We start from the raw sequence: 18,707 nt of genomic DNA on the forward strand, positions 1-18,707 counted from the left end.
CCCCTCCCCCTTGTGGACATCTCCAAGGAGAAATGAAGATCACAACTGATGTGCGTGAAAATTTAAAAAAAAAAAAAAAACTTGGCATGGATTTTAAGAGAGTGTTAATCAGAACAAACCAAACAATTGCAGAGGATTTTATCCCGGGGGGAAAATAATCGCATGTTTGAAAAATAATTTATTCCACAGCTTCTTTTTTTTTGTAATCCTAAACTTCCTTCCCTTTGCTATTTAAATGCGCTTGGTTGATGTGGACAAATCTGTCATGTAATTGAGGTTTAAAAGCGGGGCGAGATATCAAAAGAAAATGAAATGCAAGCTTTCTTAATTTTACATCGTTCCCGCCAATTTTGCGTTTCCGTGGCTGGCTATTGTCAATCCAGGGGCCTCCCCCAATGAAATTAAAAGCAGAGCAGTTTCCAAAGAATTACTGTCCAATACAGGAAGTCCTCGCCTTACAACTATTTGTTTAGTGACCGTTCCAAGTTACAACGGCACTCCAAAAAAAGGGACTTAGGACCGTGTTTCACACTTACGACCGTTGCAGCATCCCCACGGTCATGCGATCAAAATTTGGATCTTTGGCAACTGGCATGTACTTGTGACAGTTGCAGCGTTCTGGGTCCCAAGAAGCAAAATCAATGGGGGGGGATCCAGATTCGTTTAATGACTGCACGATTCGGTGAATCGCTGTGGTGAGTCACTTAATAATTGTGGTCCAAAAAAATGGGGCAAAACCCGCTTAGCAACCGCCTCGCTTAGCCCCACAAATTCTGGGACTCACTCGTGGTCGTAAGTTGAGGATTACCTGTACTGACGTTGTAGGATATCGGACTGCGGAGGATAGATGGGCAAAATTGGCATAATCTACCACCACAACTGACAACCTTTTTCTGAATTGTTTCGGAAGTGTCCCAGGCTAATTGTGTGTCGTGTCGTTTCCTTCCTTAGTGTGTGGACAGCCCAGCCGCCCTCTGCCTAGCCTGGTCAAGCGGATAATCGGCGGGAGAAACGCAGAACCTGGATTTTTTCCCTGGCAAGCCCTGATCGTGGTGGAGGACACCTCCCGGATACCCAACAACCGGTGGTTCGGCAGCGGAGCCCTCCTCTCCGAATCCTGGGTCTTGACCGCTGCCCACGTCCTCTGCTCCCAGCGACGGGACAACACCGTGACAGCGGTCTCCAAAGAACACGTCAATGTCTACCTGGGCCTTCACGACGTCCGGAATAAAATTGACGCGGTCAACCGGACGGTGGAGGAGATCATCGTCCACGAGTCTTTCAACATCCAGAATTACAACCACGACATCGCTTTGGTCAAGCTGAAGGAGAAGGTGACCATGGGACCTTACATTATGCCGGTGTGTCTACCCCAGGAGCAACATGAATTGGGAGGACCGCAACCCAACACGTTGGGCTTGGTGGCCGGTTGGGGTATCTCCAATCCGAACATCACCGTGGATGAAGTGATCAGTTCCGAGATGCAGACCTTGTCCGATATTCTTCAGTACGTGAAACTTCCTGTGGTCCTTCACGCCGAATGCAAGACAAGTTATGAGTCCAGATCTGGCAACTACAGCGTGACGGAGAATATGTTCTGCGCCGGTTATTACGAAGGAGGGAAGGACACCTGCTTAGGAGACAGCGGTGCTGCGTTTGTCATCCGAGACTTGGACAACCGGAGGTGGGTGGCCCAAGGTTTGGTCTCCTGGGGTGGACCAGAAGAATGTGGCAGTGAGCAAGTCTACGGGGTTTACACCAAGGTGTCCAATTATGTGGACTGGCTGCAGGAGAAAACAGGGTGGACATTCCTGGATTCCAGTCTGGAGAAGAGATGAACTAGAAGACGAAGCTGAGATCCAATCCCAAGGACTGAATTTGTGTTTGAAGAACGTCAACCAAGCTCAGCCACGTTCCGAGTTCTTTGAGGGCATTATGGATGGGGGAAAGAAAGATCTGGAGATGTTTTCTCCTCCTGCTACTTTGGTTGAAGGAGCTTTGCGTCGAATTCCAGACACTCCACCTGCGACATTGCGTTCCTGAGAAGAAGCAACGTTCCCACTTTACTACCAGGCAAACTCCAGAACGTATAGTTGGCACTGATTGAATGAAATCCACGGAATCGTTTACCATTTTCTTCCCAGCTTTTTGGGGTGGGCAGCGGGGCAGTTTAAGGTTGCGCTGAATGTTGTCATTTTTGTAAAAAGAAGGACGATTTAAGATTGTGTTGGGCTCACTAAGACAACGTTTTTCGATTTTGAAGATGCGTGGACTTCAATTCCCAGAATTCTCCACGCTGGCTGGACAATTCAGAGAGTTGGTCCAATTTCAAAATTCGGGAGGCTGAGAAAGACTTTTGGTGGGACGTTTGCTCTCTCTAGTGGCCATTTCTGGAATAGGAATCTGGTCCTTTGAAAGTTGAAAGACATTTGAGCCTCTGTCAATCATTTGTACCCCCAAATCTAAATTTTTCCAGGTGAAGGAGAGCCTCCCTGGAGAAATGCAGGAATCCCAAATTCAGCGAGACACTCCAAACATTTGAGTGCTTTTATCATTGTTGTTGCGTTCAGCCTCTTGCTTATCCAAATCAGTCTTTTGAGTCCAAATTATTATTTTTTCTTTAGCTAAGCATCATTTCTCATTCTTCCCTACCGCATCCCCCCCCCAAAAAGAAAGAATTGTAGAAAATATTGGGGCAGACAGAAATATTTCTTCCAATGGAGAAATTCTATTTCTCTTTTCTTCCAAAGAGCGATAACTTTGCTCAGCCATTTAAAGAAGATTCCGTTGCCGTACAAGAAAGAGAGAGCAATATGCAAGTAATCCTCAACTTATGGAAATTCGTTTAGCGACCATTCAGAGTTACGACAGCACTGGGGAAAAAAGTGACTTAGGACTGTTTTTTCACACTTACGACCGTTGTGGCATCCTCCCAGGGTCCCGTGATCAAAATTCGGATGCTTGGCAACTGACTGCTATTTATGACGGTTGCAGCATTCCCAGGTCACGGGATCCCATTTGGCGACTTGCTGATAAGCAAACTCAATGAGGGAAGAGCCAAATTCACTTAACAACCGTGTTATTCACTTAACAACTGCTGTGATCCACTTAACAGCTGTGGCAAGAAAGATTATAAACGGGGAAACAATTCACTTCATAACTAATAATGACAATAATAAAGTTGGAAGGGACCTTGGAGGTCATCTAGTCCAACGCCCTGCTCAGGCAGGAAACCCTATACCATTTCAGACAAATGGCTGTCCAGTCTCTTCTTAGAAACTTCCAGTGTTGGAGCATTCACAACTTCTGGTGGCAAGCTGTTCCACTGGTTAATTGTTCCCACTGTCAAGGAAATTTCTCCTTAGTTCTAGGTTGCTTCTCTCCTTGATGAGTTTCCATCTGTTGCTTCTTGTCCTGCCTTCAGGCGCTTTGGAGGATAGCTTGACTCCCTCTTCTTTGGGGCAGCCCCTGAGAGATTGGAAGGCTGCTATCATGTCCCCCCTCGTCCTTCTCTTCGTTAAACTAGACATTCCCAATTCCAGCAGCCGTTCCTTGTATGTTTTAGCTTCCAGTCCCCTAATCATCTTTGTTGCTCTTCTCTGTACTCTTTCCAGAGTCTCAACATCTTTTTTACATCGTGGTGACCAAAACTGGATGCTGTATTCCAAGTGTGGCCTTATCAAGGCCTTGTAAAGTGGTATTTAACACTTCACGTGATCCTGATTCACTCCCTCTGTTAATGCAACCTAGCACTGTGTTGGCCTTTTTGGCAGCTGCAGCCCATGGCTGGCTCACTGTTTCACTTAGCAACGGAAATATTCAGTTCCATTGTGGTCATAAATTGAGGACTACCTGAATTTCTTCTTTAGGTTTGTAGTACTTTGTTCGAACAGCTGTTTTAATTCTGCGTGATGGATTATTTAATCCGTCTTTTTTTTCCCTTTTGCACTACCTACGTATTCAGAGGCATTCATGAAAGAGGGTCAAAAAAACGAAGCTGGAGATCTGACATCAAAAAAGTTTGGGGCTTTTAATGCACAGCGACAACTGCCACCTTGTCTTTTTTTCACACACACACACACACACACACACGCACACACACACAAACACACACACAGTGGTGGGATTCAGCCAGTTCCCACCACTTCGGCAGAACTGGTAGCTAATTTTTTTGCTGCCCAGGCCCAGAATGGACTTCCGGAAGTGGCATCCATGCAGAGAACCGGTTGTTCACCTATTTGAACCCCACCACTGCGTGCACACACACACACACACACACACACACACACACACCTACAAATAGTCCCTGACGTATGACAGTTCATTTAGTGAGCGTTCCAAGTTACGATGGCACCCCAAAAAATGTGACTTAGGACCGCTTTTGATACAACGGCTGTAGCATCCACTATGGTCACATGATCAAACCTCAGATGCCTGGCGACTGACTCATATTTACGACGGTCGTAGCCTCCCGGGGGGTCATGTGATCCTCTTTTGCGAACTTCTGGCAAGCCAAGTCAACGGGGGAAGCCCGAATCACTTCACAATTGTGTTACTAACCTAACACGGGCAGTGATTTCCTTAAAGTGGGACTAAATTCACTTAAGGTCTGTTTTACTGAGCAACAGGAATTGTGTGGGCTCCATCATAAATTGAGGATTCCCTTGTTATGTATAATAAATCCCCCTGCTTGGTATTCCTGTACTCTTCCCAAGGTTGTGTGGCTGTACGGCACCCTTAGCAAATTGGAACCCCACCCGGGATGGATGCATAAACAATTTCTCAATAAAACGCACAGTTGTTTGTCTCTATTTAATAATCATTTTATATGCTCAGCATTTTCTCTTTGGTGAGCAGCCATCCATGAGAAACGACAGCTGTCCATCTTTGATAGAAATATTATATTATAAGATGCGTTTAGGTGTGGTACTCTGATCTCTCTTACATATTTAAGAGATACTACGCCCTTTATTATGGGTTTTATACTCCGTTTTGTAGGATCCCTAATCTTTTGTATTGATAACTTTTGAGAAAATGAATAAAGCTATTTACACAACAATCGTTGTGACATCGCCTCTACATTCTTAAATCTATTCAAATTTCCTCTAACAATAGCAGCTGAGATAATGATGATGATGATGATGATGATGATGATAATAATAATAATAATAATAATAGTAATAATAATAATAAAGTTGGAAGGTACCTTGGAGGTCATCTATTCCAACCCCCTGCTCAGGCAGGAAACCTTATACCATTTCAGACAAATGGCTGTCCAGTCTCTTCTTAAAAACTTCCAGTGTTGGAGCATTCAGCGCTTCTGGAGGCAGGTTGTTCCACTGGTTAATTGTTCTAATTGCCAGGAAATTCCTCCTTAGTTCCAGGTCTCTTTGATTAGATAATAATAATAATAATAATAATAATAATAATAATAGTAGTAGTAGTAGTATTGCAGTAATAATAGTAATAGTAAATAAGTAATAATAGTAATAGTAGTAGTAGTAGTATTGCAATAATAATAGTAATAATAATAATAATAATAATAATAATAAAAAGTTGGAAGAGACCTTGGAGGTCATCTAGTCCAACCCCCTATATCATTTCATGATGATTACATCTGTACTACAGGTAATTCTTGACTTCTAGTTCGTTTAGCAACCATTCAAAGTTACAACAGCACAAAAACAGTGGTTTACAACTGGTCCTCACACTTGTGACCATCGCAGCATTCTCGATAGTCAGGTGATCAAAATGTGTGTGGTCAGCAATGGCTGTGTATTTACGACGGTGGCAGCGTCCCGGGATCACGTGATCTCCGTTTGTCACTTTCCCAGCCAGCTTCCGACATGCAAAATCCACGGGGGGAAGCTGGATTCGCTTAATGACTGTATGATTCATTTAACAACCTCAATGATTCGCTTAGCAATCGTAGCACGAAAGGTCAGAAAAATCAAGCGCGATTTATTTCACAACCGTCTTGCCCAGGAACGGCAATTCTGGGTCGTAAATGGAGGATGACCTGCATTGGGCTGCCGGAGATGCCATCCCATAATCTTGTCACATGACGGCATTCTGAAACTGGATAAAAAGTATTCCTTGCAATCCATATGCGCTCTTTTCTTTGCTTCCAATCTGAGTTTTCTCAAACTTTAAGGCCTGTGGACTTCAACTCCCAGAATTCCCCAGCTAGGCCCCTTCCCCTTCTCTGGATGGACAGCCTTGCCCCCTGTTGTGCAATTTGGGGTTGCAAATCTGGTTTTCAGTCGTCTCGGTGCCATTTTGTCAGGGTAAGGATTTTAAGGCTAACCAGCTGATGTAATGTAATATAAGGTGGAGGATGCAATAATAGGAATGACTCAGCAAGGTCTGTGTCTCTTGAAGAGCAAGCAGGGTCTGTATCCCTTTAAGAGCCTGAGTATAAAAGGGAAGGCTTTTGCTGGAGTCCCTCTCTCTCTCTCTCTCTATCTATCTATCTCTCTCCTCTCTCTCTCGTCCATTTCCTGCTGTAACGTGCTGGCTGGGGAATTCTGGGAGTTGAAGTCCACCCATCTGAAACGCTGTTCTAAAAACTTGGTTTTCTGTTCTTCTCCAGTCTGTGGGAAACCCAGATTTTCCCGAAGTTCCCTGGCCCGCATCGTCCGGGGACGATATGCTCAAAGAGGAATTTCCCCGTGGATCGCCATGCTCCAAAGGAATGGACGTCCCTTCTGCGGAGGATCACTCATAGGTAAGAGATGTTCTGATTATATTGGGGAGTTGGGGAAAAGCTGACTCACCATGCTGGCTGGGGAATTCTGGGAAATGAAGTCCACCTATCTGCAACATTGGTATCATGTGTGAATTGGACTTCAGTGCTGGCACCCACCAGCCTGTTCAGGTCTTTTACAATTCAACATCCTGGGTCAAAAGGGTTCGGTAGCCAGGAGAGCTGTGTTGTGTGGTGTCCCACAACCTGGGCAAGAGATACCCCATGGGGCATTTGGATATGCCTCCCGTCCTTCCGTGGTACACACATGCAGCTGGAACATGGCAGCATCTAGTGGCTGTGCTTGCAAAAATGAACACAGGTGATCCTCAAGTGACATCCGTTCGTTTAGTAACTTTTCGAAGTTACAACACTGGAAAAAACTTATGACCGTGTTTCACACTTACGAACTTTATAGCATCTCCACGGTCATGTGATCAAAATTCAGATGCTTGGCAACTGGCTTGTACTTAGGACGGTTGCAGCGTCCCCCAGGGTCACGTGATCAACTTTGGCGACCTTGTGACAAATCCACGGGGAAAGCCAGATTCCATTAACAGCCGTGTTGACATCTGCAGTGGTCATAAAATGGGGCAAATCTCACTTAACAAATGTCTCGCTTAGCAAACGGAAAAATTGGGCTCTGTTGCAGACGTAAGTCTGAGGACTACTCGTACTGGAGATCTGGATAGGAGAAATGTGTCAGAGCATGCACAGTCTTATTGCACTGATGTAATCCTGGAGTAAATACAGTAAACAGTGGTCTATATTAAGTGATGATTTATACTACACTATCTACAATATTCCACATCAGGAACAATATACACACATGTGGTAATACAGCAGGATCCAACAAACAGCAGTTGCAGCAGGAAACGGACGAGAGAGAGAGAGAGAAAGATACTCCAGCAAAAGCCTTCCCTTTTATACTCAGGTTCTTAAAGGGATACAGACCCTGCTTGCTCTTCAAGAGACACAGACCCTGCTGAGTCATTCCTATCATTGCATCCTCCACCTTATATTACATTATATCAGCTGATTAGCCTTTAAATCATTACCCTGACAAAACGGCACCCAGACGTTTGAAAACCAGATTTGCAACCCCACGTTTCATGGCAGGGGGGCAAGGCCGCCCACCCAGAGAAGCGGAAGGGGGATCCCGATGTTGTATTTTGTCTTTTCTAGGAAACCGGTGGATTGTGACGGCTGCCCACTGCCTCCATGAGGAATTGGACCCAGAAAACCCGGTTTTCCGACATACGGATGTGATCAGCCCGTCTTCCTTCACCGTTATCTTGGGTAAGCGATAGCTGCGAAACAAACTGAGTTTGCCACCCAGTGGGGGAGAAAGGCTTTTACAGGTCAACCTCAACTAACAAACATTCACTGAGTGACTGTTCAGTGGCACTGAAGGAAGTCACTTACAACCCGTCCTCGCAGATATGACCGTCTCAGCATCCTTAGTATCACGTGATCATAATTTAGGCACTTGGCATCTGTCGCATATGTCTGATGTTTGCAGTGTCCTGGGGTCACGTGATCCCCACGTCCCAGGGGGTTCCAATAATCAAAGTCAAGCGGGGGCAAATCAATGCAGACCTAGGCTGCATCAACAGAGGGAGAGAATCAAGGTTACGTGAAGTGTTAATACCACTTTACAAGGCCTTGGTAAGGCCACACCTGGAATATGGCATCCGGTTTTGGTCACCACAATGTAAAAAAGATGTTGAGACTCTAGAAAGAGTACAGAGAAGAGCAACAAAGATGATCAGGGGACTGGAGGCTAAAACATATAAGGAACGGCTGCTGGAATTGGGGATGTCTAGTTTAATGAAGAGAAGGACAAGGGGGGACAGGATAGCAGACTTCCAGTATCTCAGGGGCTGCCCCAAAGAAGAGGGAGTCAAGCTCTTCTCCAAAGCGCCTGAAGGCAGGACAAGAAGCAACGGATGGAAACTGAGCAAGGAGAGAAGCAACCTGGAACTAAGGAGGAATTTCCTAACAGTGAGGACAATTAACCAGTGGAATGACTAATAATAATAATAATAATAATAATAATAATAATAATAATAATAATAATAATAATCCCCCAGTGAGGCACTACCTTGACGTGGTTGTGGGGCTTGTGTACTCTGAGGAAGATGAGAGCTATGCCAGAGGTTCAACCATACTGGACAGGTCTCATCAGAGGAGTCAGACAAAGAGTGTCTCTCCCATAAAAAATATGGTGAGACGTAAATTTCAGAATGCCATACCGGCTCGGATGTCGCCCGGGTTAACAAGGTCCGCGCTAGATATTGGAGTTCCTGGATATCTGGTGAAAAATGGGTTACAGGACTCAGGACTGTTGGCTGAGCAACCAGGGCCAGCAGCTGCAGAACTACTGGAAGAAAAGGTGTTTACCCGTCGCAGATACACAGTGATGGAAAACAAAGAAATAATGATCTGTTACTACAGATCAAGTCCAACAAGAAGAGGATATCTAAAACGAATGCACCAATTCTGGAAAGAACAACATCCAGAATCAGAAATAACAGAACAGAGACTAGCAGATCAACGCCGATTTATAACACGAAATAAAGTATTCACAGAAACAGAATTGGACGAACTGCAAAGGTTTACCCAGGGCAAAGAAATCAAAGCCTTACAAGAAGTAATTCAGAATGTAGAGGCAAACCAGGGGGAGTTGGCAGTGAAGGAATCCAGTAGAGATATACAACTGTTCTCATTTGGAAACCAGGCACCTCTTCCTCAGGAAGAACAAAACCCTCTAACTAAAGAAATAAAAGAATTGAAACAAAGAATAATTGAGCATCTAGAACAGCACAAAAACAACAGAATAAGGCTACCTGCATTGAAGCTTGTTCCAAAGAAACAGCTAGCACAAGCATTAAAAGATGCAAATACTGCAATATCAAGTATAAGCACCAATTCACTGCAAGAAACAAACCAACTAATGTACAGCACAGCTGCAGTTATAACAGAATACCTGGGATGCAAAATCAACAAAAAAGAAAAACAAACAAACAGTGCACCACAAAAATGGAAGGTTAGACTAGAAAATAAGATCAGCAAGTTAAGATCACATGCAAGCAAGCTAGAACAGATGAAAGAAAAGAAGCTGAAGAACAAGAAGACCAAAGAATACCTAATCAAGAAATACCACTTAGAAACAAGGAAGATCAAGGAAGCACTGGAAATAATAAAGCAACAAATAACAGCTATAGCCAGGAAAATCAGTAGATATGAAGCTCGAATTGCAAACTATAGGCAGAACCTCCAATTTCAATCCAATCAGAAACGTTTCTACCAATCCATCAATGGAGAAACTGCAAGGAATCAGTCAGTACCTGACAAGGAAGAAACAGTGCAGTTCTGGAAGCAGATATGGGATAACCCAAAGAAATACAACAAGGATGCGGCTTGGTTAAAAGAGGTGGATGCAAATAAAACAGAAGTTGAAATGAAAGAACTAGTAATAACAACAAAAATGGTAGAAAAAAGAGCAAAGAAAATCAAAAATTGGTCAGCACCAGGTGAAGATGAACTGCATGGGTTTTGGTTGAAACATCTAACTGTTATACACCCACTCATTGCCAAACAGTTCAACAATATACTACAAGGAAGAGAAATTGAAAAGTGGCTAACAACTGGGAAAACCTACCTAATAATGAAAAATCCAGCAAAAGGGGCAACACCAGGTAACTACAGGCCAATTACCTGCTTACCAACAACTTTCAAATTACTAACTGGTGTGGTAGCTGATGCAGTACAACAGCATCTAGTTGAAAACAATCTCTTTCCACCTGAGCAGAAAGGAAACCGCCCCAATAGCAGAGGAACAAAAGATCAACTCCTAATAGACAAAATGATCTTGGAAAACTGCAAGAGAAGGAAGACCAACCTGAATGTGGCATGGATTGACTACAAAAAGGCATTTGACTCTCTGCCACATGATTGGATAATAAAGTGCCTAGAAATAACAGGAGTCAGTAGAAACATCAGAAAATTTGTGCAAAGATCGATGGCACAATGGAAGACACAGTTGCAGATCAATGGTGAGAGGCTGGGAGAGGTTAATATCAAGAGAGGAATATTTCAAGGAGATTCATTATCACCATTACTATTTGTTATTGCACTGTTTCCTCTGTCAACAATACTGAATAACTCAGGACATGGCTATCAAACATCAAAAACATCTGCCAGACTATCCCACCTCCTTTATATGGATGATCTGAAGCTGTATGGAAAAACATCATCTGAAATAGAATCGCTGCTCAACACTGTCCGTATATATAGCCAAGATATTGTAATGGAGTTTGGCTTGGACAAATGTGCCACACTTACTATCAAACAAGGAAAAATAGTGAAAACTGAAGGAATCAAGATGCCCCACGAAAATAACATTAAGAGTCTGGATGAGGAAGAGTACTACAAATACTTGGGGTATCCTTCAAGCTGACAACATCAAGCACACTGAAGTCAAGAAAAAGATTAGAGGTGAATACATCAAGAGAGTGAAGAAGATCTTAAAATCCAAACTCAATGGAGGAAATACCATAAAGGCAATCAACACCTGGGCAATCCCAGTCATTAGGTACACAGCTGGAATAGTGGACTGGACTCAAGCAGAACTAAAAGCAATGGATAGGCAGACCAGAAAAATAATGACAATGAATCATGCCCTTCATCCACGCAGTGACATTGATAGACTTTAACTACCAAGGCAAATAGGTGGGCGTGGATTGCTACAAGTACATCAGATGGTTGAAGAAGAAAAAATGGCTTTGGAAGAATATCTGAAGAACAATGATGAAGATGCACTGAAATTAGTATATCCGGAAGGCTTACTAACTACTGGAGAGACCAAACTGGCCTACAAGAAAGACCAAATGAAGAACAGAATAGAGGCATGGGAAGACAAAGCAATACATGGCCAATACATGAAAAAAATAGCTGGGAAAGCAGATAATAATAAAACCTGGCAATGGCTAAGAGCAGGAAAATTGAAGAAAGAGACCGAGGGACTAATTCTGGCTGCACAAGACCAAGCCTTAAGGACAAATGCATACAAAGTCAAAATTGAGAAGACAGCAACAGACAGTAAGTGCCGCCTATGCAAAGAAGCTGAAGAAACAGTGGACCACCTGGTAAGCTGTTGCAAGAAAATTGCACAGACTGACTACAAGCAGCGGCATGACAAAGTAGCAACAATGGCGCATTGGAAGATCTGCAAAAAATATCATTTGCCTGTAAGCAAAAACTGGTGGGATCATAAAATAGAGAAAGTCATAGAAAATGATAAAATTAAACTGCTCTGGGACTTCAGAATTCAAACAGACAAGCACCTGCAACATAACACCCCAGACTTAACAATTGTCGATAAGAAAGACAAAAAAGTCTGGATAGTGGACGTGGCAGTGCCTGGAGACAGCAGAATAGAAGAGAAAGAACTGGAGAGGATAACAAAATACAAAGACCTACAAATAGAAATAGAAAGACTGTGGCAAAAGCAAGCAAGGGTAGTACCAATAGTAATAGGCTCCTTGGGTGCAATCCCAAAACCACTGGAGCACCACTTGAACACCATTGGCACTGACAAATTCGCTATTAGTCAATTGCAAAAGGCGGCCTTATTAGGAACTGCTTCCATCCTGCGACGATACCTGTAATAACATCAAACATCCACATCTGCCTATCCCAGGTCCTGGGTAAGGACTCGATAGGTAGACAAAATGCCAAATCCAGTCTGAACATCTGGCTGACTGTGCGATGATCTCCAATATAATAATAATAATAATAATAATAATAATAAAGTTGGAAGAGACCTTGGAGGTCTTCTAGTCCAGCCCCCTGCTCAAGCAGGAGAACCTATACCATTTCAGACAAATAGTTGTCCAGTCTCTTCTTAACAACCTCCAGTGATGGAGCACCCACTACTTCTGGGGGCAGGTTGTTCCACTGGTTAATTGTTCTCACTGTCAGGAAGTTTCTCCTTAGTTCCAGGTTGCTTCTCCCCTTGATGAGTTTCCATCTGTTGCTTCTTGTCCTGCCTTCTTCAGGCACTTTGGAGAATAGGTAGATCCCCTCCTCTTCTCTGTGGTAGCCCCTCAAATATTGGAAGGCTGCTATCATGTCCACCCCTAGTCGTTCTCTTCATTAAACTAGACATATCCCAATTCTAGAAGTTGTGGATGAAAGTTTTTAAGAAGAGACTGGACAGCCATTTAGAATAGAATAGAATAGAATAGAATAGAATAGAATAGAATAGAATAGAATAGAATAGAATAATACAACAGAACAGAACAGAATAGAATAGAATAGAATAGAATAAGGAATGGAATAGAATAGAATAGGAATCTGGAAGGGACCTTGGAGGTCTTCTAGTCCAGCCCCCTGCTCAAGCAGGGGAACCTATACCATCTCAGACAGGTGACTGTCTACTCTAGCCTCTTCTTAAAAATCACCACTGATGGAGCGCCCACGATTTCCGGTGGCAAGCTGTTCCACTGGTTAATTGTCTTCCCTGTCAGGAAGTTTCTCCTTAATTCCAGGTTGCTTCTCTCCTTGATCAGCTTCCAACCATTGTTTCTCCTCCTTCCCTCTGGTGCTTTGGTGAACGACCTGGCCCCCTCTGCTATCGGGTCTCCTCCGATAGCAGCGGGCTGGACTAGAAGACCTCCAAGGTCCCTTCCAATTCTACTATTCTGTTCTTCTTCTTTCTCTGCCTTCCTCTCCCAACAGGGAAGCACAGAACTCAGAGGCGAGACGACACGGAGCAAATTCTCCACCCTCAAACCATCCACATCCACCCGTCCTACAAGGCAGCCACGTTTGAGTATGACATCGCTGTGGTCAAACTCTCTGAAGAAGCCACCCTGAACACATACGTGATGCCCATTTGCTTCCCAGATGGATCGCACCAGACAGGTGGGGATGGGGTAGACCAGCTGGCTGGGGAATTCTGGGAATTGAAGTCCATGCCTCTTAAAGCAGCCACATCCGGGAAATATTTTGGAAACAGCCTCTCAGGTTTATTACAAACTTGTGAGCACAGTTCAAGATACACCTGTCGGGTGGGGTCCTGGGTGTTCTTGGTGCAGACAGCCGTGTTACTCGCTTAACAGCTGCAGTGTTGACAACTGGCATCACAGGTCGTAAAGCAGGCCAAGCTCACTTAACTGACTCACATAATAATAATAATTATTATTATTATAATAATTATAATAATAATAATAATAATATAAAAAATAAAAAAGTTGGGCCCTTGGACCTTAGAATAGAATAGAATAGAACAGAATATAGAACAGAACAGAACAGAACAGAACAGGAATATAGAATGGAATGGAATAGAATAAAATAGAATAGAATAGAATAGAATAGAATAGAATAGAATAGAATAGAATAGAATAATATTACAATAGAATAGAATAGAATAATATTAGAATAGAATAGAATAGAATAGAATAGAATAGAATAGAATAGAATAGAATAGAATAGAACAGAACGGAACGGAACGGAACAGAACAGAATAGAATAGAATAGAATAATGAATTGGAATAGAATAGAATAGAACAGAACGGAACGGAACAGAACAGAACAGAATAGAATAGAATAGAATAGAATAATATTACAATAGAATAGAATAGAATAATATTACAATAGAATAGAATAGAATAATATTACAATAGAATAGAATAGAATAATATTAGGATAGGATAGGATAGGATAACATTACAATAGAAAGAATAGAATAATTAGAATAGAATAGAATAGAATAGAATAGAATAGAATAGAATAGAATAGAATAGAATAGAATAATGAATTGGAATAGAATAGAATAGAACAGAACGGAACGGAACGGAACAGAACAGAATAGAATAGAATAGAATAATGAATTGGAATAGAATAGAATAGAACAGAACGGAACGGAACAGAACAGAACAGAATAGAATAGAATAGAATAGAATAGAATAGAATAGAATCTGGAAGGGACCTTGGAGGTCTTCTAGTCCAGCCCCCCGCTCAAGCCGGAGAACCTACACACTATCTCAGACAAGTGGTTGTCTGAGTAACACCACTGTCTCTTTGCCTTCCCCCAGATGCCATGGTCATCGTCAGTGGATGGGGGAAACAGTTACTGCAACGACTCCCGGATGCCTTGATGGAGGTGAGGTACCGGATCACGCCGATCTGGCGATCTATCGATCGATCTGTGTTGATCTCTCGGTAGGAGGAAGAGGGTCCCCACCGAGACTCGCTCCTTGACATCCGCCCTTGATAACTCTTTTCCCTATCTGGGATACCCCAAGGACGCTAGGACTGCAGCCATCTCTACTTGGGGGGTGTTTGAGGAATCAGCCAAGGAAATAGGGGGAGCTGGGATCTCCCCAATATTCCATCTCCAACCTGTCAGGAGGGAGAAGGAGAGAGAAGATAGATGGGTTCCATTGGTGCTCTCTGACCTGGTGGTTTTCTTGCAGATGTTTCATGACCCAACTAGGGAACCTCATCAGTGCTAGAAGGGAGGGAGGGAGGGGGGAGGAGGAGGAGGAGGAGGAGGAAGAAGAAAAGGACTGTGGGGTCCTTGGTGCTCTCTGAGCTTGTTGGTTTTCTTGCAGACGTTTCACAACCCAACTAGGGAACAGCATCAGAGCTAGAAGGGAGGAGGAGGAGGAAAAGAAGAGGAGGAGAAAGGGTAGGAAGAAGAGAAGGGGAGGGGGAGGAAAAGAGGAGGAGGACGATGAAGAGGAGGAGGAAGAGGAAAAGAAGAGAAAGAGGAGGAGAAAGAGGAGGAGGAGGACTGTGGGGTCCTTGGTGCTTTCTGAGCTTGGTGGTTTTCTTGGAGACCTTTCATGACCCAACTAGGTTACATCATCAGTGCTAAGAGGGAGTGATGTGGGGGGAGGAGGAGGAGGAGGAAAAGGACTGTAGAGTCCTTGGAACTCTCTGAGCTTGGTGGTTTTCTTGCAGACGTTTCATGCCCAACTATGTAACATCATCAGTGCTAGAAGGGATGAAGTTTGCAAAGTGGGGAGGAGGAGGAGGAGGAGGAGGAGGAGGAGGAGGAAGTAGAGGAAGAGGAGGAGGAAGAGGAGGAGGAGGAGGAAGTAGAGGAAGAGGAGGAGGAGGAGGAAGTAGAGGAAGAGGAGGAGGAGGACTGTGGGATCCTTGGTGCTCTCTGAGCTTGGTGGTTTTCTTGCAGACGTTTCATGCCCAACTATGTAACATCATCAGTGCTAGAAGGGATGAAGTTTGCAAAGTGGGGAGGAGGAGGAGGAGGAGGAGGAGGAAGTAGAGGAAGAGGAGGAGGAGGACTGTGGGATCCTTGGTGCTCTCTGAGCTTGGTGGTTTTCTTGCAGACGTTTCATTCCCCAAACGAGGTTACATCATCCGTAAAGACGAAAGACAGAGAGAGAGGCAGGGGGATCACACCCTGGCTCCTTTTCCCAGGCCACGTGGGTGTACAGGTTGTGGGTTTGGCCATCCTTTTGACTTTTTTGACCACTGACGTGGGAGTCCGTCCCGGGCTTGGAAATCCCACCGTCAGGTCCAAAGTACAAGGTTGTCCTTGTTCACAAAAAGAGATTAAACCGGACCCCCAATTTGTACTGACAAACGTTTTCTTCTCCGGAGCAGTCACCTCCAGCCTGCTTATCCATTTTAGGAACGTTCCCCCCCCAACGTCCTTTTTAAAAAGGGAGAAAAATAAATCAAATTAAAGGAACCGAGTCCCTAGGTCAGTTAGCAAGTTACAAAAGCCGTGTCAGGCGCCCCACGAAGCTGCCTCCAACTAACCCCCCAAAAACGAGTCTGTCTGCAACAAACCATTCACACAAGCTTCAGACCAGCTTTCGGCACAGTCTCTCTCAACGGGGGTGGGGCCAATTTGAAGAGGGGGTGGGTGGGTGGGCTTCCACTCCCAGAATCCCCCGGCCCACTTCCCCAGGGTCCCAAAGACAGCCGTCGCTTCCTCGGTTTTGTTCCGCAGATCGAAATCCCTCTGATTGACCACCGGGCGTGTGAGGAAGCTTACTCCAAGTTGGAGAAAACCGTCACAAGGGATATGATTTGTGCCGGAGAGGAGCAAGGTAATTGGGTGGGGGGGAAAAGGGGATCCCAGAAGGGTGTGCAGACCACCCCCTCATCTATTTGGCGGGCCCCGGAGAGAGGATAGAGCCGGTCCTCAGCTTGCGACTGTTCGTTTAGTGACCATTCGAAGTTACAACGCCGCTGAAAAAAGTGATGTATGATTATTTTTGACACATATGACCCTTGCAGCATCCCCGTGAATCAAGACTCAGACCCTTGGCGACTGACTCATATTTAATGACGTCCCAGGGGTGTCACGTGATCCCCTTTTGCGACCTTGCAAAATCAATGGGGGATTCGTTTAACAACCCTGTTGCTTGGCAACGGAGTCATATTTATGACGGTTGCGGTGTCCCAACCGTTCATTTAATGACCATCCGAAGTTACAACAGCAGTGGAAAAAAGTAACATGGCCTTTGTTCACACTAACAACCGTTGCAGCGTCTCCGTGGTCACGTGATCAAAATTGAGAGGCTCGGCAACTGGCGTGTACCTATGACGGTTGCAGTGTCCACCCCAGGGTCACCTGACCCCCTTTTTATGACCTTCCGACAAGCCAAGTCGATGAGGGGAAGCCCGATTCACTTAACAGGCGTGGGACTAACTTCACAGCTGTAGTGATCGGCTCCGCAGCGGCGGCAGGAGAGGTCGTAAAATGGAGCCAAATCCGCCCGCCAAGCGTCTCGCTTAGCAACGGGACCTTTTTGGCCTCCCGTGTGGTTGTAAGCCGAGGACCAGCCTGCACACAGGCCTCTCAGTCTTTGGAAATGGCGGTTGGGAGACGTTGGACTGTAACGCCCACGATCCCCAGCCCGGTGATGAGTAAAGCTTTCTTTAAGGGTGTCAGGGAGGAGCAGAAACGTCTGAGGTAAATTATGTGGGCGGATTGAGGGGATGCTTTGACTTCTCCCCTGTCTCCCTCAGGAGGGAAAGACGCTTGCAGTGGGGACTCCGGGGGTCCCATGGTGGCCTGGAGCAACCGGACCGGCCAGTGGCAACTCCTCGGGACCGTCTCGTGGGGCGACGGGTGCGGCTTGCAAAACCGCTATGGGGTCTATTCCAATGTTCTCGTATCCCTCCCTTGGATAAGGCAAGTGGCTGAGATGGAGGCCTGAAGCCTGATCTCTGGAGAGTTTTCCCTCCTTCCTTCCTTCCTCCTTCCTTCCTTCCTTCCTTCCTTCCTTCCTTCCTTCCTTCCTTCCTTCTTTCCTTCCTTCCTTCCTTCCTTCTTTTTCCTTTCTTCCCTTCCTCCTTCCTTCCTTCCTCTTCCTTCCTTCCTCCTTCCTTCCTTCCTTCCTTCTTTTCTTCCTTCCTTCCTCCTTCCTTCCTTCCCTCCTTCCTTCCTTCCTTCCTTCCCTCCTTCCTTCCTTCCTTCCTTCTTTCCTTCCTTCTTTCCTTCCTTCCTTCCTCCTTCCTTCCTCCCTTCCTCCTTCCTTCCTTCCTCCTTCCTCCTTCTTCTTCCTTCCTTCCTCCTCCTTCCTTTCCTTCCTTTCCTTCCCCTCCCTTCCTCCTTCCTTCCTTCTTTCCTTCTTTCTTCCTTCCTCCTTCCTTCCTTCTTTCCTTCTCTTTCCTTCTTTCCTTCCTTCCTTCCTTCCTTCCTTCCTTTCTTCTTTCTTCCTTCTCCTTCCTTCCTTCCTCCCTCCTTCCTTCCTTCCTCCTTCCTTCCTTCCTTTCTTTTCTTCCTTCCTTCCTCCTTCCTTCCTCTCTTCCTTCCTTCCTCCCTCCTTCCTTCCCTTCCTTCCTTCTTTCCTTCCTTCTTTCCTTCCTTCCTTCCTCCTTCCTTCCTTCCCTTCCTCCTTCCTTCCTTCCTTCCTTCCTTCTTTCCTTCCTTCCTCCTTCCTTCTTTCCTTCCTTCCTCCTTCCTTCCTTC

General features: G+C 44.9%; 1 protein-coding gene across 2 annotated transcripts in view; it reads left to right on the forward strand.

Annotated features, from left to right (window-relative positions):
• Window positions 1-18,056, forward strand: part of MASP1 (mannan binding lectin serine peptidase 1) — a 78,677-nt gene extending 60,621 nt beyond the window's left edge. The window contains exons 11-16 of one of the 2 annotated variants that reach the window (XM_039318943.1): window positions 6,593-6,727; window positions 7,931-8,044; window positions 13,490-13,675; window positions 14,848-14,915; window positions 16,737-16,836; window positions 17,762-18,056. In XM_039318943.1, coding sequence (XP_039174877.1) covers window positions 6,593-6,727; window positions 7,931-8,044; window positions 13,490-13,675; window positions 14,848-14,915; window positions 16,737-16,836; window positions 17,762-17,952 — 794 coding nt within the window. In that variant the 3' untranslated portion in view covers window positions 17,953-18,056. Of the gene's footprint in view, window positions 1-951; window positions 3,288-6,592; window positions 6,728-7,930; window positions 8,045-13,489; window positions 13,676-14,847; window positions 14,916-16,736; window positions 16,837-17,761 lie in introns of those variants that run through there. The other variant, XM_039318942.1, reaches the window with a different exon arrangement.
• Window positions 18,057-18,707: the final 651 nt, after the last annotated feature.

This window comes from Crotalus tigris, unplaced genomic scaffold (assembly GCF_016545835.1).
Source record: "Crotalus tigris isolate CLP2741 ecotype Arizona unplaced genomic scaffold, ASM1654583v1 scf7180000021707.115196, whole genome shotgun sequence".
In the NCBI taxonomy this organism is placed as follows: Eukaryota; Metazoa; Chordata; class Lepidosauria; order Squamata; family Viperidae; genus Crotalus; species Crotalus tigris.